Source organism: Pithys albifrons, chromosome 2, assembly GCF_047495875.1.
Source record: "Pithys albifrons albifrons isolate INPA30051 chromosome 2, PitAlb_v1, whole genome shotgun sequence".
NCBI lineage: Eukaryota > Metazoa > Chordata > Aves > Passeriformes > Thamnophilidae > Pithys > Pithys albifrons.
The window spans coordinates 93,585,680-93,612,778 of NC_092459.1; the positions used below are offsets into that span (position 1 = coordinate 93,585,680).

Sequence of the window (27,099 nt, forward strand, 5' to 3'; positions counted from 1 at the left end):
GCTATTCCTTCTCAATGCTCTTTCATTCAGTAAGTCAGCTGGATATAAACCCCATTTATATAAATGCACACCTTTCAGAGTTTAGGAAAAACAATCTTTTAAAGCAAAAACTATCAAACTTTCTAACTTAAAAAATCTAATTTTTAACCACATACTTGCATAAAGTCTTTAATACTGACAGTATTTTGCTTTTGCTGCTGGTTATGAGAGCATTCTCTTTCCACATTTTACAAGGAGTGAAGTCAGCAATGTGATTTAATGGACAGCCTGCAGTCATTCTGCAGTGTTCATCAAAATGCTTGCAAGTTAGAGTGATGTGTATCTCATTTTTACAATCTATTAATCTCAACAAAATTATGTCTAATATGAATTTTAAAAAAAGTTTAGTATTGGACTTGGGAACAGATTAACATTCTAGTGTTTTTCACTTTTCAGTGACCTGAAGGTGGCACACTAGAATAATTAGTGTTAGTAGTTTTTTGCACTCCTCCTAAATTATTTCAAACGTAAAAAAATCTCTGCACAAGGATAAAAATGTTTTAGGATAGAGGCAAAGACAGTGTCCCTTGTTATGTTGTGATCATTACAGAGGGAAAGCTGACCAAACTAGAACTTTGATGGAAAGAGGAAGGTGAGAACCTTGTGAAGAAATCCTGCAGTCTTAAGTAAATACAAGACTGGCTGTTTCTATCAAATAGTTCTTATGTGTTCAGAGAAACAGTCCATTGAACAGATGATATTAAAAATCTCAGATTCCAAGGTGGGAGCATCAGTGTTCTGGATGTTTCAGTGCAATTGAATGCAAAGCTTTACTGTCCTTAAATTTGCAAAATAAATCTGTAGAAGACTTGATGTCATAAGAATCCTGAATTTTTTTCCTTAAATACCAGGTTTTCAGGGCTGTTGAATTATTTTTATAGGAAGTGTAAAGACAGATGATAGAACCATTTCTCTATTCTTTGTAGTGGAGGGGGAGCAAGCCATGTTTTCCTGTGTAATTTATTTCATACGAGAAAAAAATTATTACTACATTTGACTTCATGTGCTTCTGTTTTCTTATGTACTTTATAATTTCTGCTTCTACGTCTTTAGTATTTTGACTGTGTTTCCATCTTGTGGCACTGGTTAGTCCGTTTGTTTAGCAGGAGTTCATGATGTTGCAGTGGAGTGATGAGAGGACAGAATTCATTTTTATCTCATCTCTGTTTTCCTCCTGCTCATTGCTAGTCACCGAGCCCCTGATCATTAAAAATAAGGACGAGGGGGAATGGGTTTAACCTGAAAGAGAGTAGGTTTAGATTAGATATTAGGAAGAAATTCCTTACTGTGAGGGTGAGGAGACCCTGGAGCAGGTTGTTCAAAGAAGCTGTGGATGCCCCACCCCTGGAAATGTTTGAGGCCAGGTTGGACGGAGCTCTGAGTAACCTGGTGGAAGGTGTGCATGCCCATGTCAGAGGGATTGGAGTGGAATGGGGGTAAGGTCCCCTCCTATCCAAACCATTCCATAATTCTATGAATTCCATCAGAGGTAGAGTAATATGAGCAATGAAAATGGTATTTAATTTTCAGAAAATTCTAGTTTTCTCTGCTGAATTTTCTCTTCAGCAGTTAATCCCTATCACATGTTGTAACTTGCAACAGTGAACTGTGTTTTCAAAGGAGTCAATAAACAGTTTTACTAATAACTGTTTACTCTGAACTTCTTTTCAAATTTGTTTGTTTAGACATGTCAGTACTGAACTCTGCACACTCAAAATTGAACAGTGAGATGAAAATACAATCTTGTCTTTATTAATACACCTTATAAACTTTGCTAAACCCCTTTATAATAATATATATTTGCATCATGAAGACCTTCAAAATGTCTGATCATATTAATTTAAGGTTCATTTATTATAAATTACATAATTAGTTTATTACATCCATTTTCTGGCTTCATGCCTCTAAAAATGTTATATTCTGAAGCCTGAAGATGTGTGTGGTATGTTTTCACATCATTCTTTTCTCCTCTAGATGGCCATATTAATCTTTCTTTTCAGTGTGTTTATATAGAGCTCACATGGCATTTTGTATCATGCTTTTAATAGTTGAATGAAGAAAGCAAAATATGCTGCGGGTTTCAGTGGTGTATTTGGATGATGGAGTGTTCTAGTAGCACTTTAATTCTGTGAAATTTAGGGGTTTAAATTTTCATTCACAAATAACTGCTTATGGCCAGTGTCTGACCCACTTTATACATCTGTATTGCATCTTTGATGTATTTAGATTTTAGAAACTTATAGTGTATATTTTAAATTAAAAATAAATTACTATTGTCCTTAGATGCAAATATTGCTACAGACTCAAAGCTATTGTAAATATATAACATTTGTCTTGAGGTTCTCATGGGCAGGCTTAATTCCAGAGTATCATTGGAGGAAAATCTAATTCATTAGAAAATCAAGTGTATGACAGTGTCATCATTAAAAGTAAAATGGTAGAGGTTTGCACCTGAAATTTTCAAACCTTGCACAAACAACAAAAAACTTAATCATGGAAAAGAGAAACCTGCAGAACTCTGGTATGTGTCAGCTTAATCTCTGGACTTAGGCACAGAATTCCAGGGTTGGTTCCAGGTCTGAAATTTTAATTTTGCCAATAATAGTATTTGTGTTATTTCTAATGTTACCCAGTAAAGTATGGATACTTCCTGAAGTGACCTCTTTTCCTCTTTCTTGACATGCATCCTGATAAAACTTGTGTTTAGTTTTTTATAATGAGTGTCCTACTTCTTATTTCCTACCATTTTAATATGTTGAATATGTAGTGTTGCCTTTACGTGCTCCAACTATTTGTAATATTTTGGAAGAAGATTAGTTTGGGCTGAGATATTCCACTCTGTTCCAGAAAATAAAAAAACAAAAATAAGAAAAACCCACCGTAAGATATTTCTGCTGACAAAGATTTTATGAGTTGAAATAGGGATCTAAATAAGGAAGTGTAAAAATGTTATGTTTAACATTGGCATTTTAGCTTGTAGTTCATATTTGGAAATATTTTTAAAAATCTGTATTGTGATCTTACATGGACCATACTTTCTTAATTACTTTAATTTAAAAAAAAAGTAAAATATTATATTAAACTAGCCTCTTTGTCTCCAGTAGTGGCTGCTTCCTCAACTTTATTAAAGCATTACATTGGAAAGTGGTCATGTCTTTGTTATCTCTGTAAGCCTCACAGACAAGTGCAATATGTTTTCTTTAAGGAAGTGGTCCCCTAACTTCCAAAAAAATTATGTTCTTAAAATTAGAAATGTTAGGGTAAACATACTGAAATTCCAACTTTGCAGGCAGATGTAAAAACTGTAGGTGGTTCTTTGCTTTTAAAATCAAGATTCTTTGAATCCCTTGGGACGAGAAAGGTAGAAGAGGGGAAGAAATCAGTTTGGGTTTTTCATAGTTAATTTGTGATGCTCTTAAAGCATGTCTTGCCCAAATTAGCTCTTTAACAGCTGTGTAAAATTCCAGATTAGGAAGCAAGCAAGAGGGATTGATACCAATTTGAGGCAAAGTGAGTGACATCGTGACAGAAAGCGACTAAGCTCGGTTACTTACTTAGCACACTTAGATGTGCTTTATTTAGCTGTAGTTTACCAGTTCAGTACAACCACAGGTTCCATCTCCAGCCTCTTTTTAAAGTCTTTTTCGAAGTTCTCAATTGGTAAAGCCCCATGGCTGAAGACATATTTGTTCAGAGACTCTATTTCTGGGATTGGCCCAAGTGCCTTACATTTTGCAAGGGTTTTTTGAAGCATATGGAAGCACTAAAAGACTGCAGTGAGAAAACATAAGTTCTCTTAAATGAGAATCTGCTGCTCTAGTAGACATATGCTACTGGATTTTATCCATCATTTCCATATTGTGAAGGTAGAATATGATGGTATTTTTGTAGTTTTTCTTCTCCACTTCTATTCTTCTCTCGGCTTTCGGCACTTTATGTTGATGCGTCTGTGGACATATGTTTGCCTTGTTCCTCAGTGTCAATCTTTGCACGTGAAGGTGACTGTTCTTCTGGAATTTCTTGGATCTAATTCTTTATGCAGCTTTTTGCCTTTTCTTTCTCATTAGTTTTCATATCTTGGGAAAAGTCTCCTCACTGAATTAATTGAAGTATATATAGAGATTTTTTTCTCAGTATCTTTTCAACATAAACACCAAAAACTCCTTCATAAGCACTGGTATATGGGTCAATCGTCACAGTTTGTTTCCTTAGTAAATCCCTTCTGTGAAGCAGGATCCTACTCCTTCAGACTTGCCAAGTTGAGGTGAAAGCCACTGGACAGGCTGAGACAGGAAGAATGGATCACCCAGTGAATCCCATGATAACCACAAACCAGTTTCTATCATTATTCCTTGCATGTAAGTAGATTTATTTCCAGGCCAAGTGTGAATGCAGACTTTCTGTTTTGAAATTACAGAGCGAGGGCCTCAGTACGGTTGTATTGTGTTCAGCAAAATAAGGATACAGAGTTCTCTCAAAATTGGTCTGTACACTTCAGATATTACAAATTGCAGGCAAAGACGATGGCTTACATAGAAAAAGAACTATGTAGTGGTATTCACACTGGAAGACTGAAAGTCAAGTTGAATAATTGATCATAAATAGTTACTTCTCTTCTTTTTCCCCCAGTGTGCTTCAAAGAAATGAATTAGAACTACAGTGGAAAGAGTATTTAGCAAGGTGGGCGCCCAGTTGTTTTTCTGATGTGTCTTTATCAAATTACCTGTGAGATTTCTCTGGTGTAATACCTGTTGGAAGTAAATACTCTTTTTGTCCTGCTACTTTGGATAGACCTAGGGCTTCAAAAAATGCATGAATCAGGAGGCTTTGAAAGTGTCTTCAGTAAAGAGATTTAAGACAAGTCTTAAGAAGCCTTCAGAGCAGTATTTCATAAATGCTTCAGAGTATACTTTGAAGGTTAAGTCTTCTTACAGCTGTGAATACTCCAGATATTCACACTCATATCTTACCTTATAGTACTTGTGTACTATCAATTGACGTCATTCTTGTTGCAATTTTGGACATTTGGGAGGATTTTTTAATTACAATGTTTCTTTAATTGATACAGTTTCCTTGTGCTTTTTTTTATTACGTGGGCATCTACCCATGGCATTTTTTTATTTTAAGAGTAATTAAAGTCTTCATGTAGTATAGGAGAAAGGGCAACCATGGAATACTAACGATACAAAGTTCTGATTCTTCATTGTGTGTGTCTGCCTCCTCTGGTTTATTGGGATGAGTCCTCACTGGATCCAAGCCCTTAAATATTGGAGAAAGAGAATTTCTTGTGTTTTTTTGGGGAGTGTGGCTGTTCAGTCCATAGCTATATCAAGGGAGTATTTAGGGATCGTTTCATTAAAAAGGTATTTTTGTAATTCAAGGATCTGCAGAATAGTGTCCAGAAATAACTTGATTTGCTGTTCTTTCTACTTACTATCTCCGATCCTGTGGTTTTGGTTTTTTGGGTTTTGGGTTTCTCTGTGGGGTGATTTTTGGTGTAGGGTGGTTTTTTGGTTGATTGGTTGGTTGAGGATTTTTATTTGTTGGTTGTTTTTTGGGGTTGTGGGGTTTTTTTGTTTATTTTTTCAGTCACAAAATGCCTCCTAGTGCATTCTGACAGACCTCTATTATTCTCCTGTAATAGTGGAAAACAGTCAGTTAAGTACTTGAAATTATAATGCATGTTTCCCCCAAAATACAGTCCACTGAGCGTTGCAGAGACTGAGGTGATTTAAAGATTAATTCTTGCTCTTTTATTCAGTTTTACAGAATTCAGATATTTTATGCTGTCCATGGAAGTGTTACCCTTTGTCTTGTGAAAAGTTCCTGGTAGCAAGGAACTTTTTGTGTAAGTAATTCATGCATTAGGCAGTGATCATGTTGTGGCTACAGCTCTTTACCTGTCTGAATAGCAGACACACATAGTGTTTATGAATCTTGTGTCCTGTAATGGACAGAATTCACAGATGGGGGAGAAAGTACATGTGTAATTCAATATTATTCTTGGCATGTTCTTAAGGACTATTATGGAAGGGGCGGGACATAAACATAGGATTTAAATGCAAAGGAGATCTGTATCCGAGTTGAAACATACTTTGGAAGAGCATAGATTTATTTTTGAGAACTTGTCAGTTTTAAAAGCCAGATAGACAATATCAAAGTTCTCCAGAGACTTTTCCGCCAAGGGAAACACATGAAAGTGCTTGTTAGAACCATCTGGATAATTCTGAAATCATGAATTTACTCTGTGATTAGCAGCAGAGATGCTGGAAAAAAAAAGGTCATCTACTGCTGAGAGGAGAAACCTAGTAACAAAACTCAGTCAGGGATGGTGATGAGATTTTCAACAGAAGAATTCCTTTTCCAGCTAGACCAACTCCAAAGAGAAGGAAAAACAGTCCTCAAATGGGAAAAGGATTTTTTTCTTGATGTGCACAAGTGAGCAAAGCAATCTCACAAGTTAGGTTCCTCCTGCCAGCATTTTGAAGTCTGAAGAAATACCCTTTGCATTGATGTGAAGACTTTGAAAAAAGTCTCTGTTAGTAAATGTGATATCTCTGAAGTGATGTAAATCATACATTAATAGTAACAGGAAACTTTCCTTTTTATTGTAAACTTATTATTTTAATAAGTTTCTCATCTACTTGAATCTGGAATTTATGAAAGGCTCAAGATCTGTCATTACCTGCGAAAAGTTCACATACATATTGGTGACTGAAGTAGTTCTTATTTGAAATAGATGTTCTACATTCATGAAATGTAGAGCTGTTTTGTGATAGAAACCCAAGAGTAGTATGTCAGCAGAAAAGATAATTTCCTTGATATGAACCAAGTGCTTTTGATGATTCTGAGAGTACTAGGTACTTCTTGTATTAATATCTAAAAGCTATTGAGTGTGGGCATTCTTTTTTCTTGGTACTGTGGTAAAATCCAGTGCTGCGGAGCAGCAGTTTAATCTTTATGTAGGTGTACCAGGACATATGTCTTGTTGTGAAAGACTCTCAGAACAGACAAAAGAAGGTACCATTTTCATTTATCTTAACCCTAACTCAAGAGATCCCATGGCTCTATCATGGAAGGAGTGACTAAGAAACAGGATTGGACAGTAAACTAGAAACCTCTGTGTAGACATTTATTGGGTGTGTGGCATAAAGGAATTTTAACCAGGCCTCTACTTACCTGCTAGGAATAGCCATGCTACTTGGTCAGCAGAGTGAAGCAGTTTGTGTAAATATGGGAACTAAAGCCATTGTTACAGCTTTGGAATGGAATAATAGACTGTTTTGGGTTGGAAGGGACCTTAAAGATCACCTATTTCCATCCCCCCCTGCCATGGGCAGGGATGCCACCCACTGGATCAGGTTGAACTGGATCAGGCCTTGAACTTTACATAAGAATGTCACAAAAGAGCAGCTTATCAGTTCTTCCTGTGTATTAGCTGTGGATACATGGACCATTCTTCTTACCTTTAAAGGTTACAAGCAAAAGATTTTTAACTCTAGGCTGAAACTAATGTTTGCCTCCTAGTTGTGCCTTTTCTCCTTAGCTTAAGGACAGGTCACCATTAGGCCAGTTTTCTATAATCTGATCACATTACATTTTAGTCATCTCTTTGGTAAAAGAGGAACAACAGAGGGTTTTTTGTACCTGAATTATTATTTTATTTCCTTTCCTAATGTAGATTATTTTCCTTATGCATATGTATCAATTTCATAGACATGCTGTAACTGAATCATAAGTATTCTCTTGGAATTTTTTAATAAATGGAGTTTTTCCCTTTACAAGAAGAACAATATTACTATATTTTTCTAATAACATGTATCTTATTGTTAGGATAACTTTTCAGAGCTACTGTGTGTATATTATTTATTGAACATATCCTGTGTGACTAAACAACATGAAATTGTTTCTGTACCTTGTGTGGAGGCAAAGATGTGTAATTTGTTTTCATCAAAATAAGCTCACATGCTGCTTGCAACACTTCTGTGTTACAAAGTTACTCTAACTTTTAGGAATTACTGTCACATTTTCCCTGGGGAAAAGGAAAAGCATGATGTGTTGCACAACTTGAAATCACTTGTTTGGTTGGTGCCCTTTTAGTTTCAGGTGAGGTTTTTTGGGGAGGGGGGTTTGCTTTGTTTGCTAGTACTTTTCCTCCACTCAATTTACAAGCTGGAAATAGATCCTTAGCAAGTGTAATTGCTGTGCTTCTGGTCATTCCAGTGCAGCATTTCAGGTCTCAGGAAAGCACGTAGGAAAACTCAAAGGGAAAATTATTTTATTATGGAAATTTTGATTCTGCTCCTTTGAGAGAAGCCAGCAGACATGCTTAACTGGGTATTAGATTTTCTGTGTGGAGTCACCTATGCCCAGTTCAATTAAAGCTTGATCTGTAAATTTGTAAATAGGAAATCCTGCTACATTCACCTTCCACACCCCTTAATAATTTGACAGCATGTGTTTTTGTGTTTCTATTTGTACAACTTGCTTGGGGAAAAAAAATGACCCAGCTCTCTGTTTTGACCTTTGCTTTCAGTCTTTTTGAGCCATTCTGAATTTTGTCCTTAGAAGTGTTATGTGAAAGATATTTGATTATCACAATTGTCTAATTGTTTTAATTTTTAAAGATTTATGACATTCCTTTGCAAATATATCAATATATCAGATAAAGCTTAAAAATTAGATACATTTCATTCATGTTAAAGTCACACCCAGCTTATTTAAAGGCAGCTTTGACTTAGTGTTGCAAGCCTGAGGATATTGATTTGAATTATGCATGACTGTCTGGTATGCAGTTCCATTAGCCTGCTGGATGGATAATGTAAACATGTTCAGAATTTTAAGTATCCTATATGAGTGGCAGGTTAAAAATAGAGCTGATAAGAGCATGTGTATCTGAAAAATCCAAATCTTGGAGAATGAAACTACAAAAGATTCATGTCTTCAAGAGGCTGACTTCAGGTGTGATTTGCTTTTCTTTGAAACTGCTTGGCCTGAACAAATGCAACTTATGTATATGACTTGAACAGGTGACACGATTGCTGTTGTCTTCTGCAAAGCGTTGACATTTGTGCCAGAAAACACACTTGGAACCAAAAGGTCAGGGCCAAGCCTGCAACTTCAGGAAAAAACCCAGGGCAGTGTTTGCTCTTGTTTAAATTGGTCAGAATTAACTCTAGTGATTAGGCTAATTTCTTCACACCTTCAAGGAATCTGGTTTGGAATGCTATTTGATTTTGCCCAAACTTTCTGTGGCTTCCAAGATCTCACAGTACCTGTTTATGTTGTATCTGATCAGTTATTTGTTCATCCCTGGATTTTAGCAGCCTGTAGTACAAGGAATGACTTCTAAAACTTCATTTTCAAATCCTCAGCACTAAAAACACTGTGTTAGTAAGATTTAAAAACAGATAGTATCATTTTAGAATTTCGTCCAAGTTCCTGTGAATTTTAATAGGGAAAAAAAAGACAACTCTGAAATTAAAAGTACCGTGTCATCTATATTATGTTTTATAAAAACATACCCTATTTCTGAGTGTTTCTGTTGCATATGTAGAGTTTGTGGCAATTTGTTGAATGAAAACAAAAGAAAATCTATTGCACTTATTTTCAACAGCTGATGGTTACGAACCAGAAAACTAGTCTAATTTTGCATTAATTAATACCTACCTTCTCAAAGTTATTTTGCTTGGAGTGCTTCATGTTTGGCTATATTAAATGCTGTACATAATAGCAGATTGGAACTATTTCTAGATTATGAGAATGAGAGAGAATGATGACATCTTTTTCCTGGGCGTTACAGCTTTTATTTACTTAATATTATAAAAATCCCATGGAAATTTGCAAGTAAATGTATGACTTTAAAGCTCTCCCTGATGATGAAGTTAATTATAGTGCCCTGATACATTTCACAGAATCACAGACTATTCTGAGTTGGAAGGGACCCACAAGGATCATTGAGTCCAACTTCTTTTCCTCTCAAAGCTTGGATCATGAATTGTATATCCACACAAAATTTGGCCAGTAAATAACTCTTGTGTAGTACTGGCAAAATTTGAAACGGTATTTTGAGTTGATGGTCATTTTGCCTTTTAACTGAGGAATGGGTAAGCTGTTAGGAGAACAGCACCTAATGCTCTCCTTCAGGGAAACTCCTCATGCTGTTTGATAATAGCTGCTATCTTTGACTGTTACCAGAACAAACTTCCTTTCACTGACAATGAGAAGCACTGCTGTGAATCATCTCCTTTTCTCTCCTGTTAGGAAGGGACTTTAAAAGGAGAAACTCTTTTGAAATAGCAACAGTAGTTGTCATTAATGTTAAAGACAACTTATTGGCCACAGAGGTGTAGGGAGCAACAGTGGCAATTTCCAGACAACTTCAGTATTTTGTGATGGAAGAAATCATGAACCTTTTTTATGAGGGATGGTAACAATGGCAGTTCTTTTTTTAAAGGAGACTAGTTTGTACTTAAATTCTTCTCAGAGAGGAATGGGGGAATCTCTTGTGTGTTTTTGTGCACAGTGGAGATAATGGAAGAGAATATTATACAGAGGAGAAATGATGGCATGTGTAACAGTGGCTGAGTAGAGAGCCATTGTGTAAATATCTCCACTCTTCCAGATGCTCGTTTTTTGGTGAGTGGTTCTTACATACAACTACGGAACTGTAATATTTGATAATACAGGTGACTTAACATAACTGCCACAATGTAGCAGTCAGTTTTGAGTTCCTTTTCCTTCTTCCCTAGCTTTTGGTTAATTTTAAAAGAAATTTGCAGGGATAAAAACAGAAATGAGATTTAATTCTAGTTGAATGTTCACAGTTTTTTCATCCACAAAAGGAAGTTTGAGACAGTTCAAAGTTAAATTTAAAAGTTGAAAGAAGAAGATCTTATGAAATCCAGGTAAAGTCTAAGTCTAACCTACAGTGACACTGTTAAAAAAATGGAAATATTTAATGACTTTTTAGTTCATATGTGCTTATTGAAAACTTACAGAACGATACAGTTACTTTGTAATGTTGATACAAACAAGGGTAAGAGTCTGGTTTTTATGCCTCAGTGTCTCTGCTTCAGGTGTTATACTTAAAAATGTCTGTATTTTAAAGCAAATCTGAGCCTGTGGATATGAAGAAGTACATTTTTTGTTGAGTGTTTTGTTGTAATGCCTAGAGAAGTTTAGGTAGCTGAGGAAAAGAGGCAACATTTCTCTACTCATTCTTCACTGGCTCTACTTCTCTTAGTTGCCTCCCTGACACTTGTTTATGCAGTTGATGTCTTTCCAATGATTTAATGCATGGAAAGGTAGGAGACAGTTCTGAAACTGTATTGAGTTCGTATTACAATAATTTCATTTTCTTTCTGGTTATTCCCCTTTACTTTTTATACATTAGTTCAGATTATGTTATAAGCACTTGGCTTTTTAATCCTGTGTAATCCTGTGTAAATTTTACTGTCTCAGTGGGAGTGTCTTTTGTTTTTAAAAAGTCAGAATACAGAAACGTAATGAGAAAAAATCAGTTTAACTGCCTTCCTCCAATGAATTAGTACAAATTATTCCCAGCTTCTTGGAAAGCAATCTGCATTTGAAAATGCCCACAGTAAATTGGTTTATAGAGGCCTAACAATTTCTGTTTGAAGAAGTTTTATTTACTCTAGTTTATGCATAATCTTGGAGTTTCATACAATGTTTCTGCAACTCCTTTCAGAAATTCTCGCAGTGTTTTGCATCTCCTGTGGATATATTGATCCAGAAACACTTAAGCTCTATCAACTCAAAGTAACCTGCAAACTCTGAATGGTTCTGTGTACTCCCATTTTCACTTTAAAATTGTTTCAGTGTTGGTCAGTCTAAATTTATTTATGCCTGTACCTTCTTTCATTTTGCTTTCCTTGAGCAAAAGTACTAGATTTCAGATAGAAAAGAACCTTCTTGTTTATTTTGTTACAGATGTTAGTATATGTCATATCTGAGAGGGGTTTTGTGGGGGAGAGGAAGAGGAACACTCCAAGGGGTTAGATGTTCATCCTGTATAGATCTCTCCCATTCCTACTGTGCCAGTTTTCCAGGGTTCGATAAGGCACACAAAGCAGTTGTGGGAGAAAGCATATCACTTGTATCCATGGTAACTCAAAAGATACTTTGGAACTCAAAAGGATAGAATAAGCCAGAGTAATAGGTCTCATTATAAGGGCAAAATACATAAAAGGTTCAGGCATATGCTTTTAATTAGTTGCCAAAAATAGCTAGAATCAAAGATGATGCAATGAAACAATAATTCCTAGTGATAGAAATGAGCAACACTTGAAATCTAAAGATGTGCTCAGATGAAAGGCTTTTATCTTACCATCTTATGGGTATTTGGTCCATGAATACTAATAGGTTTGCAATGGTTCCTTAATCATGCTTAGGACATGAGAGTGCACGCTGATAAAAGCTACAGCAACTCTCATATGACTGTAAGTTTCCAAAGTTCCATAGTGATGTTAATTCTCATGGCTGTGATGCAGCTTCTGCTGAATAGCATGTGCCAAGCATTGTCTCCTGTTTTGCAAGTAGACTGCTGGAAAAATAAATGTGATGTGTGCTTCTGTGTGGGGATAATAAAAAAATGGTTGAAAGTGCAGATTAATTTGAGATCGAAGAATTTTTCAGAATAAGTCATTTTAATTAATTCAAAGCAGGAAGGTAAGCAGTGGGGGAAAGTGTGAAAACTTGAATGGATGGACTAGAATTGAATCCTGGAGAACAAAAATAGAACAATGTATGAAGGACAAGGTATAGGATATTTGAATAACCATTTTAATAAAAATATTTTAATACAGTGAATAATTTTAAAGTTTTCTATTTGAACAGCAGTGTTTGCAAGGGATCCATCTTGTATTGCAGTGCAATTCTCCACATTATTTCCTCTGTTGCTATAGAAACTAATTCTAGTGCAGCTGTGATCGCTTATCAAAATTCTAGTGTTTCAATACTCATTTCTTATTTTGAGTTATTTAAATAGCCTTGTCTTACTTTGAATCAAACTGCACATTTCATCACTGCTGAATTGTTGACTGGTCAAAATGTTAATGCAAAGTGACGGCAAATGCTCTAAGATTGTGTGGTGGGTTTTTTTTCCTATCTAAGCTCTCATACTTATTTTTAAAGTTTGAATAACAAGCAAATTAAGGCTCTTTCACTTGTTAAATTTTAAAGGTCAATATTTGCTGTCTAACATCAGCATTTTGTAATGCACATTACTTCCTCACTGTAATCTTAAATATATTTAATATTTTATAAACCTTAAGTTGTTACTTGGCATTCAGGGTGTATGTGTGTGTTTAAATATGTGTGTGTGACTATTGTTAGGATGCTTTTAACATAAGAGTATGTCTTGATGTTCATTTTATCACAGTAAAAATTTAAGTGTTACTACATTGTCTGATGTGAGTATACTACAGTAGCATGTCACCAGTTAACAAAATATTCTGAATCTCTTTTGCTCCTTGTATTATTTGTTTCTTTTGGATTGGTGGTGGTAGTGGTGTATATTGGGGGTTTGTGCAGCTTTTGGCTGGTTGGTGGCTTTGTTTGTTTGTTCTTAGCAATGAAAGTACTGTGCTGGTAGGTATGTGTATTTAATTCAGGATGAAGCAATATCATTCTGATTGTGAGCCATGTTAAACATCATTCTGCTGAGTAGTTTTCAGCTGTAATTCTAAGATTAGAAACTTCACTGACACCAAATAATGAGGAAGGGTGTGATGGTAATTGGTCGGGAGCCATATGTTTTCTACTTTCTGCTGTTGTAGCAGAGCTCTGAAATGTTCCTGTAGTACTTTTCAAGATAATCACTGACTTTCTAATGAGCGTACACTAATTTCATGTAGAGTGAAATAAATCATTTTCAATTTTGAAATTATCATACAAACATTTTGCAGCTGTAGTTGTCAGACTTTGATTACTAATTAACTGCTGTGCACCACCTTGAAGTCTCTTATTCAACAAGCAGCATCAAACAGTAATTTCAAATTAGGTATATAAATTTTTGCTAGTATAAGAAAGGTCTAGAAGAAATGAATTTTGATGGGATGCATGTTTTCACTCTATCCCAATGACCAGTAAGTTTAATATTGTAAATATTTACAGTTACCCCACCATATTGAAGAGAACACAGTTTTCCAGATACTTTTTTGGGAAGTTAAATGGATAACAAAATCCTTGATTGTTCAGCACTGTTGTTTCTTTGGGTGGTGACATGGATGACCAGTTCCTCTCCTGCCGTTTGCTGAGGTCTGGAGGGTCACTCTGTAGAGCTCTGCATGCAAAGTGCAGCTTGGCCACTGTTCTCTCATCCTCATGAGCTCCTGTTTAGCTCTTATGGCTGGTGCTCTGCCTGAATGAAAATATCTTTAGCAGCCAGACTCATATCCATCTAGTCCTGTCAAAATGCAGAAAATTACCTATTTTGTGAATTGTATGACAACTATGGAAACATAGCAACATCACATATTACATATAAGCCCAGTAAAGCAGGTCGTCTGTGACAGTGGGAGGTCTCAGAAGTACCGCAAAGAAGTGCAAGAAATTTAGTTTTGAATAATTGTGTTTATTTATGCCTGGAGAAATTTATCTGAGGCCTTGCTGGAGTGAGTGGAACAGACTGACGTGCTCCCTGCTGCTTAATCTGTGCCTTTTCTGTGAATTCTTAGCCCTCTTACTGGGTATGCGAAGCAAAGATACCTTGGTTTCAAAGCATAGCCACTTCCTATGATTTCAGTGTTTATTTTTACCTTTCTTTTTCTGGAGGTTTGGCCTCAGAAGTGGTACGAGTGCCATTCCTAAGCATACTTTCTTACAGGCCCTAATATCTGAAAGGTTTTAGAGCAGTTTTTGAGGATACAAAGACAGTTTCTTTCTGTTGTTGACCTGTTAGGTACTCTGCAAACTTATAGATTTTTCTTCTGGGTTCTAGCTGCCTTTCTCTTTGGTAAAGTTATGAGAGATGTTTCAAAACAAGCAAACAAAAAATTCTGGTTTTTTTTCTGTAAACCATTTTGCAGAAATACTCTTAATATACTGCAGGAAATGTAGTCTATTTTGCTAGAGCAAGTTACTGAGCCGGTGTGTCAAGGAGAGAAGGGGGAACAGTGCCTGAATAGATAAGAGAAATCAAGGTCTTTGGAATCTTAGGATCAGAATAAATTACCACAGTCTCCCCACTTAAAAGGAAAAATAATGATAAATCTAAAATATAAATGTAAAAATAAGTGCTTATTGTGGGAAGTGCCTTGCTGCTCCTGAAATGTAACTAGCTGTGTTCTCTAGGTTGTGCAGATTTTCACCTACAAATATGGATATTCCCACACGACAGACTTCACTGATTGCTCTTTTATCTCTTTGCTCTGTTGACATTGCTTTTTTCTCAGATCTGAACCAGTTTTTTGCATGTCATATGTTGTTTTATTTTCCTCATTCTTTCACCTTTCTTCCTCTGTCATTTTTGCTTTGTTATTTTACTCGTCTGTAATTTTTCATTCCTGTTTTCATCTTGTCTGTTCTTTATTTCTCTCTTTGCACTTTTTCTTATTTTCTATACAGATCTACTAAGCTTCTCTCCCTTTATTTCTTTCCTTTGTTCATTTACCAACAACCTATCACTTGTTCTCTCAGTCATTGCACCTACTTTCTCCATTTGCCTTTTTTCTTTTTTTCCATAGTCCCTGTACTTTTCCCCCCACCCTAATATTTAATTTTTTTTCCTCTTCCTTCTTTCCCACTACAGAGCTGTTGATATTGGAAAATTCTGTGAGGGTGTATCTCTTAAAAATCTGGTGGCTTGGAGGTTTCCTTGTTGTTGGTATACATTTCAGGTGAATTTTAGACTAATGATAATTTTTAAAGCTTGTAGTAAAAATAATAATAAAAAAAACAACCAACCGAAACAAAACCAAAACCACAAAACCAGCAGAAGAAATGGCTAGAGTACTAGTCATAAAATACTTGGTTTCAGTTCTACACTTCTCTGGAAGATTTTTGATTAGGAGCACTTCTGAGTTAAATTCACAGCAATCTTTGTTACCTCTTATTTACCCTGTCCTTCATTTCTCCATCTGTAAAATGCCAGATATGTTAAGTTCTACTGCCATAGTACTACTGTTTTTCACCAGAATATATTAACATCTGCAAGATAATTGGGATCTTATAGATACCTTAAGTAGATGGGCAGAAAATTTAACTAATGCGCTACTGAAATGGTTTGTGCAGAATCACTGTAGTGCTGCACTCACTCTAACAAAGCATCCTCTGCACCCAAATCGCTGTGAAAACAAGGCAAAGGAATTAAACCCAGCATTGTGTTCCTATTCTAGAAACAGTCTTGGTAGAAAATATCTTTGATGTTTGATGGCTCATTTTCATTAGTTAGGGTTAAGTAATAAAGAGAGAGCTAAAATGGTAGAGAACTTTACACTTTTTTTTAAATTACAAAATGCAGGTACTAAGGTGAAGCTGTTTTTAAGAAACTGCAAAGTTACTGCATTTTAAATTGCAGAAAGTGTTCCCACGAAAGGGAGTAGTTGTATCAGATTTAAAATAAAAGCATGGAAAAAAGAATGGTGGAATTCCAAGAGTTAAGGAACTGTACTGTATGTACTGCCGAATGGATCTTGTTTATGTCAGCAAATGAATAATTATTGAGACCTTAGAGGGGATTTCTGTACCACTTAGAAAAATTCGTATTTTTAGCTGTCAGATATAAAAATGAACGTGCCTGCAATGAGCCACAAAAACATTATTATGTTAAAGCAAATGATACACACAACACATTCATCTTGCTTTCTAATCACGCTTTGTTTCCTCATTTGAGACCCAAATAGAATGAGAGTAGGAACATTACAGGAATATTAGCTGTGTGCTACAGTTCTTTACTGGGAATTGATTTTAGACCTCTGTGGGATCTTTTTCACCTTTTCAGCACTTTATCCTGCTGCTCCACTCCAGTGCGTAACACCACAGCTCTAGGAGTATAAAACTGGACTGGAATTTGAGCAATAGTTTAAAGTGATAATTGTACTGGAATGAGGTATAGCAAGGACAGGAAAATATTTCCTAAGCCCACATCCAGCTGCTGCTGCCTAGAGGTATGAGGGGGCTGCCAGTCTGCACACACTGGTGAGAAACGTGGATTCTCAAGGGCATCAGATTGTTTACAGTGGGTGGAGTTCTCAAAGCTTTTAGCTGGAAAGCACTGAATTTCTTTAAAGCATCTGTAAATGCTGGTGAAAAAAGCCAAATTTGGGAGAATTTTCACAGAGATGATAAAAGGCATTTCCTTGTCACCAAGATACTCTTAAGATTTCAAAGCTGGTTGTCAATCACCCTCAGCAAGCAGGACTTCCAGCGGGTTTGGAAAGAGGGAAGGAAATAAAGGGAAGATTCTATGAATTCATGAAACTTACTATCTTTTTAGAAGTGATAGATTTCTTTAAATTTTGTTAACTTGGAAAAAATAGACAGTGAACAGAGATGCATAGGAACACCTGCTCATTTATGAAGTTAGCCAGTGTAGTGGTCTTAAAAGTAGTGTAAAGGAATGTTGGCTGCTTATAAAAGCAGTGTAAGTAAAACCAGACTCTAAATGGAACAGAAAATAAGTTTTTCTACCTGCATGAGCATACTTAGTACAAATGCTTTACCAAAGGAAATACAATTACACAAGGGAAGGCAATCAATTTCACAAGTTCACTTCTTAAAGATCACAGCTTTCAAAAAGCTTTACAGCTTGATATAGTCTCAGAAAAGAAGAGGGTTTAAAAGTAAGAGAAAAAAGAGTTCTGGGAAACTTGATTCATTGATATTCACATAAATAAAAGATACTGAACCATTAGGTTTAAGCATTATTTAGATTTATTTTGAACAATGCAAATTATAAATACAAAACTAGGTAGCAGAACTCCTTCCTATTGAAATTAATATAAATAGTGTATAAGGAATCTGAAAATTATACTTAAATTGAAAGCCAAATTAATTCAATAGACGCTAATGTATAATTTTCATTGAAAGACGACCAAAATATTTGGGAAGGAAACAAAAGGATGTCTTTGACAGCTGGTTCACTATAATACTTTTAATAATGTATTTGTAGTTAAAATGTTATAAATTGGGTTAATTTGGGAAAGAGAAAGAATTTTTCACCAGTGCAGGGCTTTTCTATATTGCTGTGTAAAACAGATCATAAATTCTTACAAATAGAAGTGCTGGAGTAAGTACAGTAAAGAGCAGACTTCTTTTGTCAGGAGCAAAACTAAACAGCTCTGCAGGCTCAAGATATAAACAGACAGGTTAAAGTAAAAAACCCCAAACAAGAACTATGCGTGTTTCAGTAATTTCAGTCCATCTTAGACCTTTCCTGTGGAAGAAAATTGAAGTTTTAATGACTGGACATAAAGATAATTCTCCAGGTTTTGATTATTTTTTATTTAAAAAGCAAAACCGAACATTTTTATTACATCCATAACTAGTACCCTTAGCCTTAGAGGGTGAGGAAAATGCTGTGCTGGAGCTTCACATGCCATCAGATGTAAATGGCAGCAATGCTGGTTTGATTTCCACAGGTCAGCAATTAAGCTCATAGTGTACGGAATTTTCTAAATATAAGGAAACAGACTTATCTTCTATTGGAAAAAAACCAAAACAACTAAACAGATATGATTATTTTTCTTGTTTGCTGATGAACTGTCTAATGTAGAAGATAGTTCAGCTGTGAATAAAAGTCTAAAATATGGCAAATGCAAATAGAAAGTTCATAAGACTTTTTTTTTATTGTCCATAATGGCCTCATACTACTCCTTTTTTCACTAAGCAAGGATGATGCCCAAACTCTTTTGGAAAAGAAATAGAATAATGCCAAGATAAATTGTTGTGTTGTGAAATAGTAAGGGGTTTGTCCTCACAAAGATGAATGTAAGCTTTTAATTTTAAAGAAGTGAGAGGCCTGAGGTTTTGTTCAATATTTAATGTTTATATTTTATACTCCTCATAATGTGGGGTAATTCAGTCAACATAATATTTTTGGATGGTAGAAAAGTTCAAACACGAAAATTCCATTTGGACTGTCTGTGCTGCCTATCAGAAATCTCTAAGGGTATTTAATCATTCAGAATAAGAAAGGTTTCTTTAATTTTTAAACATGTATTTCATTTTATGTTTTATTTAAATTGTCTTAACATTTACATAGAACTTCTTGAAGGCTTGAAAACTTGAAATTTACGTTCTATTAAAAAAGAAATAATTATGTAGCATAGTTTATGTGGAGATATGTTAGAGAAAGAAAAGGTACCATTTAAGGATGAAGATATTCTGATAGTTACAAAATATGACTTGCAAAAACTGCTGATTTATACAGTGATTATTTGTTTTAAAGGACCTGGAAACCAGATTCGAAAAGAGCTGTTGCAGTGATGTTGCCTCCCACAATACTCTGAATTTTTAAATAAGTAATATATATGAGAAACTTGAAGTTGCATAAGTGTAATGATTGCTTGTGAGACAAGGGAATTAAAGGCAGCAGGATAGTTTCTTTTCCCATATGTTAAGAGAGGAGTGTTCTTGGAATTACTCGGGAAATATGGGCTAAAGAGGGCTAGGCTGGTTTTGTGCTGCTGCCGAGAACCTTTGGCAACATTAATTAAGATAGCAAAGACTAGACTAAACACTGAAAACACGGAAAAGAAAGAACATCACCAGCTGCATGGTGAAGTGTTGTGCAGCCTGGCATGGTCCACCAGAGACCAGGACAGAGAGGAGAAACGAGGAGCACTGGAAGTAGCAAGTTCAAACAGTAGCTGCAAACCAAAAGCATTTCTTATAGTAAACTTTTGCATCTTTAAACTTTGATTCCACACAGCAAAGTGACTGAAAAAGTCTGTGTTTTCTCATAGCTATCAGTTGTATGTTCCAGGAGTACTCAGTTTGACCTAGGTTGTTGCTGGGTCAGATTTTACTGACAGGCTCGTGAGGTTGATGGCAAGGTATGTATCATCTCCCCTCGGCTTGCAGGATGTCCTGCAGGGACTTAAGAAAACAGATTAACCCTCACAGTTCAACAAACAGTACCCAAAAGAGTATATTTATTTACTTCGGATTTAAATGATAGTTTACATGCTGCAATTTCTGAGTGTACCAGCAAAATGCTGATCTGCTTATGTTTCTCAGGTATTTCACTTCTGGTTCATGTTTCTTCAGCAAGGGCTTTACTATCACCACTACATGAGTACTTTCCAGCCCACTAAGGAAGGAAGAAACTTTTTATTAAACCCTTTAAAAACTGATTATTCAAATCTGCTTATTGACAGCAATACACTATTCTCAGTGTAGAATTTACCAAATATTTGTTATTAAACAAATTTAGTTTTACTCACATTATGAGAATGCAAAGTCATTTCACATACTTTGGCTGGAAAGCTGGACGTGAGACCTTTCTTTCTATTTGTCTTTCCTCTGTTCTGGCATTTTCTGATAGGACCCTCAGACTAAACCTGATTTGGTTTCTCTGTGGTTGTATCTTTCTTCTACTTTTGGGATATATGTAGGCTTGTTTTTCACCCTATTTAGTCCAAACTGTTACAGGCATTTTTAATATGATTAATTTCATTGGAAGAATTGGCAAAAATTTTTTCTACCTGATTTGAGGGCAGAAAGTTTTTCTGGAAATGTCCATAGAAACAATGCAACGATTAATTTCAGATTTTCACTGTAGCCATTTGCTTATTAAGAGTAACCCCTTAACAGATGTTATTGGCCACGTTCAGTGGGCTTTGGAAGGTGTTCTTTGGCTTTGTCATAGTACAGAAGGGTGCACAAGTGTAACTGTGTCTTAAGTTGACACCATAAATGGAAGGTACAAGGTGTATAGACAGAGATTTGACAGGTAAATATGAAAACACTTCAGATCATACTTCCCTTTGAGCTCCACAGGTTTTCCTCAGTGATAGGCCGGCAGGCATTAGCAGTGATTTTGTATTTTAAACTTTGATATGTATGCAAAATTGTGTTGACAGACTGATGGTTGAAATTAGTTGCTACTTCTGTGTAATTTTATGGAAAATACCCAGTGATGCTGTATTCACTTCTGTCTGTGATGTCATTTGTCTTTGACATCATCAATCATTAGAATGTCTTCATGTAATTCAAATCCTTCAGTAATTTAAAATGAGGCATTTTTACTTTAAAAATTAATTTGAAAACTTTGGTATCTTTTTATGTAGGTGAAGCTTTTGTTTGAAACCAGTTTATACCTGTTTAGACACAGGTATAAAAATTCTTAGATTCTTAATCCCAGATACTTGTTTTAAGAATTTACATGCTATTTCAGTTTAGTAAACTAAATTTCAAAAATTTATTAGTTAAAAACTGCTTTGGTGTTTTATTTTTTTCTGAGATTTTTGAATCACATCTGATTATTAAGAATTTTCTTCACTTCTTCCCTGCCTACATTAAAAGCACCTTTTTGTGTCACACAAGCCTGTACAGTTTTCCCATAGGGACATATAATGCAGCTCAGCAAAGTGAAAAAAGTGATTCACACAATCATTTGTTTACTCATGTAAGGCAATAATGGTGTTGATAGTTACCTGGACAGGCTTTCATTTCTCTAGGCTGTGGAAAAGCTAGGAGGTAAAAAGTCTTTGCAGACTTGACTACAGGTAAAAAGAAAGAAATCAAGTCAGGGTTGTGTGTTGGTTACTGTCTAATTTAATGCTGTTTGTTGCCTTTTGACAACAGTGAGCAGAAATGTCATCGCTCTAAATTTGCTAGAATATTTAATTTTATAAATTATGGAAAGGAAGTTCAATTTTCATGGTATAGAGAATTGCAGGATATGTATTATTATTTTATAATGATTAAAATATCAATTTTGATTCTGAAGTTATGTCTGTCTAGTTCCATGGGCACATGTTATAGATAAGATACTGATAAGATTTTATCTGCTAGACAGATGACTGCGATTCAAGTATGGGATTCCCTGCAGGGTGTTGTGCTTTCCAGCTCTGTGGGACTGGAGTGTTGTAGTTAATGGCACTGGGATAACTAACAGAAGACCTTTTGCAGCAGCACTGGAACAGTAATTTAGAATCACTCTGAAAGGCAGGCTGGCTCTGATGTGTTTATCAGAGAAGAGAGGGTTCGTGAGAGTGGTTTCACCTCACAGGAGTGTTTTAATTACTCATTTGCCTTAGCTAAAGCTAAGAGGTGATAGAGGAGAGCCCTGCATCCCCCCAGTCCTCTTTGAGCCTGTATTTATCTGAGCAGCAGGTATGCTCCACAGTGAGCTGTCTTGTCCTTGGCCAGCAGTGCATGTTGCCTCTCTTCCAGCCAGTGTGTCTGGGTGTGCTTCCCATGGACAGTGTGCACTCAGACCCTGGTGGTTTGGGTTTACATGAAGTCTTGGATGCTGTGAAGTGTTCCCACATGCCACAGTCAGATACAGCCCAGGCTTCCAAAGGAAAGGAGAGCCAAAGAGAGCCTTTTGCTTAAGTATGTTTCATAAGAAAGCCACATGACTCTGTTCTCAACCTATTCTATGCAGATAACTCTTAGGCATCCTCAGTTTATGTGATACATTGAACAACTGGCGATTGCCTCTGAAGCAGTTAAAAGATTGGTGTGCTTGGTGAGAATTTAGAACACATTCAGGGCAATCCTGTATACAAAAATTTCATAATGAAACTAAAATGTGCCACCTTTGTCATGTGGGAAAGGTCAGTTTCTTTCTTAGATTAATCTGAAATCAAAGGTTGTATTGTTCTAATGTTAATACTTTAATTAACTTCCCTGTTTGGTGGGTTTTTCTGTGGAAATGGTGTGTCTAACACCAGAAAACGTTTTTGCTTTGAAATTTTTATGTATAAGGTAATTCTATGTGTGAGTGGCATCAAAATCTTCATTAAAACCTCACAAAAGATGTAAACAAAATGTGATACAGGTCTTTACCTATTCTTGATACTCCTTTAATTTCAGCTACTGCACACCTTGCTATCTTTTCCCAATTCTATTCAACTGCATCGGAAAATATGAGATAAAAAATTGAAATGTAATAATTTTGAATTAACCTTCTATATCTGTAGCCATGAGGTTTATTTTCTGAGGATTTATAACCACATTTCTGTCTACCTAGTGTGAGAAGCAATGATGGTCAGCATCAAGTATTCATCTCAAGCACAGGATTGCTCACGATCCTTTTTCCACTGTCTTTAGTGACTAGATCTAGTGTCTTCACTTCCAGACACTGGATACATACCCTTTTAGCTGTCCTTAACAAGTAGTAAAGAATCTGAGACACTGCTTAACTTAAATTCACTGATGAGCAGAGTTCACTTGTGTGAAAAGGCTGCCTTTTTTAGTACTTTATTTGTCCTCAGAGTTTAATTTGATATCTCCCTGGTGGGCACCTGCATAGGAGGTAATCAGTGTGATATCGTGGCTTTAGGGAGTGCATTTTGTTTCCATAATTGATCTACATTCCACCTACACAGAATCTGACTTAAGATATCCAAAGGTTTTTGAAAGGTAAGCATCCCCAAAGTCCAACCCTAGAATTTTTGTCATGTCATATTTGTGCTATATTTATTTATATATGGTTTACACAATCCATTCTGACTATACACTTAAACTTTTGCTTTTATCTAAATTTCTTTCATGTGAGATCATTCATTTTTAACCAATTTTTTTCTGTAGTATTTGTCATCTGATTTGAAATTTAAAGACATATATGGATTTTTAAATACTCTGTCCAGACATTTAAACTTACATTTCCCACAGAACTGTTTCAACAGTAAGTGATCAGAAAGTAAGTAAAGAATTTTCACTTCTTCTCAGCGAATTGCATTCAGAGGATGAGAAGAACACCTCCTCTGGATGAACTGCAGCCGCCTCCATACCAGGATGACAGCGGTTCTCCTCATCTTTCCTGTACGCCTTCGGAAGTCGGAGACAGTAAATGTGAATATTCCCAATGTAGCAACAGTCCAAGATGTTCATATAAGTGCCCAAGTGAGGGAAGCACGGGACATGAAATAGAAAGCTTTCATAACAAAGGATACGAAGAGGATGTGCCAAGTGATAGCACAGCAGTTCTTAGTCCAGAGGTAAATGAAAATAGCTGACTATTCCGAAGTGCCGTGCAGTGCAACTTCTTAGACCACTTTTTAATCTGAAGATCTGTGCACAGTTACATGGACAGTAATGCTGCAGCTTGTTCATTTGAAAAAAAAGTAGTTTGTCAGAAAATATTGCAATAGTATTTCAGATTGTTCAGATTGCTATAATTATCTATATGGCACCTTAACTTCCAAACAAGCTCCCCAGAGGAGTGAATTATTTTTTAAACCAGTCAGAAAAGTTCTTTGCACTCTAAGGACTGTAGTCAAAATTCTTATGACACGTATTTCTTTGAAATGTCTTTAACAACCAGTTTCTGCACTGACATCTATGGTTAAGTCCAGTTAGTGATGTCCTGTGTGGAAGAGGCTCCTTTTGGTATAAATTTGTCTTTTCTCGCTACCTGAAGTTTTGCAGTGCATATTGGAGCTCAGTCCTGATGTGCCAACAGCTGCTTCTGTCCTAGTAGACCTTTTGGTAAGTTGAGGTTGCATACCCAAGGTTTTGGTACAAGATCTGGATGGCCCAGCTGCAAAGTCCTCCAGTAGTGAGTTGTCTTTGTGTACCTTAAGATGAGCTATGATGTGTATTAACTTCATTGCTCTTAAGGTAATGTATACATAAAGTTCTCAAACCTGGATAGATTGGAGGAAATCTAACCTTAATTCTTCCCATTTTGTGTCACTCTGGTTGTTAATGTAAGCACACTCAATAAGAGCTGAGAATGCTGCCAGCTTTTTTTATAGCCACTCAAAACTTGAGGAGTGAAGCTTTTAGAGGAATGAATTCCCATAGCTCTGTAACAACCAGGTTAAAATAAGAACGTTTTTTAATCCAAAAACTCTTCATTCATGTGAACAAGCATATTTTTGATAATATGTAGATGCACTTGAAATACATTTGTTTTACATACTTGGAATAATGTATCGTATGAGCAGGAGGTTGATCTTTAATTGTAAATATTTTGTATTTCGTTATCACTATCAAGCTAACTTGTTAAAATACAGGGGATCAATATTTTGTTCAAAATTTGAAGTGACACTTAACAATCTGAATTTTAAGTTTAAAATACAGTTTTAGGACTGATGCAGTTTGCAGAAAGTTCAGAAGGTGTGTTCAAAACACATGCATCTTGCACAGTGCCATAAAGTTACATGAATAAAGCCATGAATGTGAGTGGCATCCCTGCCCATGGCAGGATGATCGGAACTAAAACACCTTAGACCATTCTGTGATTCTATGATCATTTTTGACATATTAGTATAACTCTTGGGCACTGGAACAGGAGCCGCATGTGCAAATAGGTTTGTCATTCCTGTATTCTTTGATGGCGTCTCAGTGTGCTCTCAGTCATTAGCCAGCTCTTCAAATGCTCTAAAATGTTAACTTAAAAATGTGCATATACTCACACTGAAGTAAGGTAGTTCTACCTTTTAACAAATGTATATACATTTTAACATGTGGGCACATTAGATGAAATCATCCAAGCAGCCTAATTCACTCTGAGCTCTGTCTCATTGTCTCCTGGATTTCGGTGGTATTGGCCAGGTAAAGTCTTTGATTTCTTCTCAGCTGCTTGTCAGCCCTCTCCTTGGGCTTTTGGTGTTTAATAACCTTGTTTATGAAATGAACAAGAAGATCATAGTGCCTTCATATTGTCTAAAGAAAACCATCTACTTCCACACTAGATTTAGCAATAGAATGCAATAAATAAATAATAAATAAATAAATGGCCTTTTTTTCTTCTTCAGGATATGTCAGCTCGAGGATCATCTTCACAGCTTCCTAAACCTTTTGATCCTGAGCCAGTAGCTAAATATGGCACACTGGATGTGACTTTTGACTATGACTCACAGGAACAGAAGCTTTTGGTGACAGTGACAGCTGTCACAGACATTCCCACATACAGCAGGACAGGTGGAAGCTCGTGGCAAGTACACCTAGTTCTTCTCCCTATAAAGAAGCAGAGAGCAAAAACCAGCATCCAGCGGGGACCGTGCCCTGTCTTCACAGAGACATTCAAATTTAATCACGTCGAGTCGGAGATGATTGGGAATTACGCAGTTCGCTTTAGACTGTACAGCGTACGGCGCATGAAAAAAGAGAGGATTGTGGGAGAAAAGATTTTTTACTTAACCAAATTGAATCTTCAAGGGAAGATGTCAGTGCCAGTGATACTGGAGCCTTCTTACAGTCTGTCTGTGAGTATTAAATGAGGCAGAATAAGAATGCAGTGATATACAGTGTCCTGAATGCTGTAAGAATAGTGTGTGTATTTATAGTCATCACATCCACACGGGGTTTTTTAACAGTCATAGCACTGTATTAGCACAGTGATTATTTCTTTAGAGCTTCCATAAGTACGTTCACTTTCCACCCCAAAAGCTGCCCATATTTTTCCTTTTAATTGCTTAGAAAATTCCAGTCTACAAATAGGGATATGGTGGTGAATACATGTGTACATGCAGATATATGTACATCTGTATGTTCTTTGCTACCCTTAGCACTTCAATTTAATAAGAAAAAAAAGGAGCTATACTAGCAAGTACCCTCCATCTGTTGCAATTAAATCTTGATTGCAATAGGTATTTTCCTTTCAAGAAAGAACGATAGGAATTTTTTGAGTGTAAAGCCATTTTGAATAACTTCAAATTAGAACCCTGTAAATAATTAATTTCTGGTTCAGTCTGAAGTGAAAAAAGTGTGAAGAGTAGTTCAAACTGAAAAGGATTTTTTTCTGATAAAAGCCCTACCAATCTGATGAATAACACTTTTTGTCCCACACATAATATTTCTAACAAAGCAAGGCTACAATAATTAAGGGTAAACTTTAGGTATCACTATCAAAAAACCACAGAAGACCACTAAACTGGCAGTGATCAGCATCTTCTTTTTTGTTTTTGTATTTAAGTA

General features: G+C 35.9%; 1 protein-coding gene across 3 annotated transcripts in view; it reads left to right on the plus strand.

Moving 5' to 3' along the window:
- SYT14 (synaptotagmin 14) overlaps window positions 1–27,099 on the plus strand; it is a 90,380-nt gene that overhangs the window by 35,915 nt on the left and 27,366 nt on the right. For all 3 annotated transcript variants that reach the window (XM_071577834.1, XM_071577826.1, XM_071577818.1), the window contains 2 exons: window positions 23,905–24,173; window positions 25,938–26,387. In XM_071577834.1, the coding sequence (XP_071433935.1) occupies window positions 23,905–24,173; window positions 25,938–26,387 (719 nt within the window). The remainder of the gene's footprint in view (window positions 1–23,904; window positions 24,174–25,937; window positions 26,388–27,099) is intronic.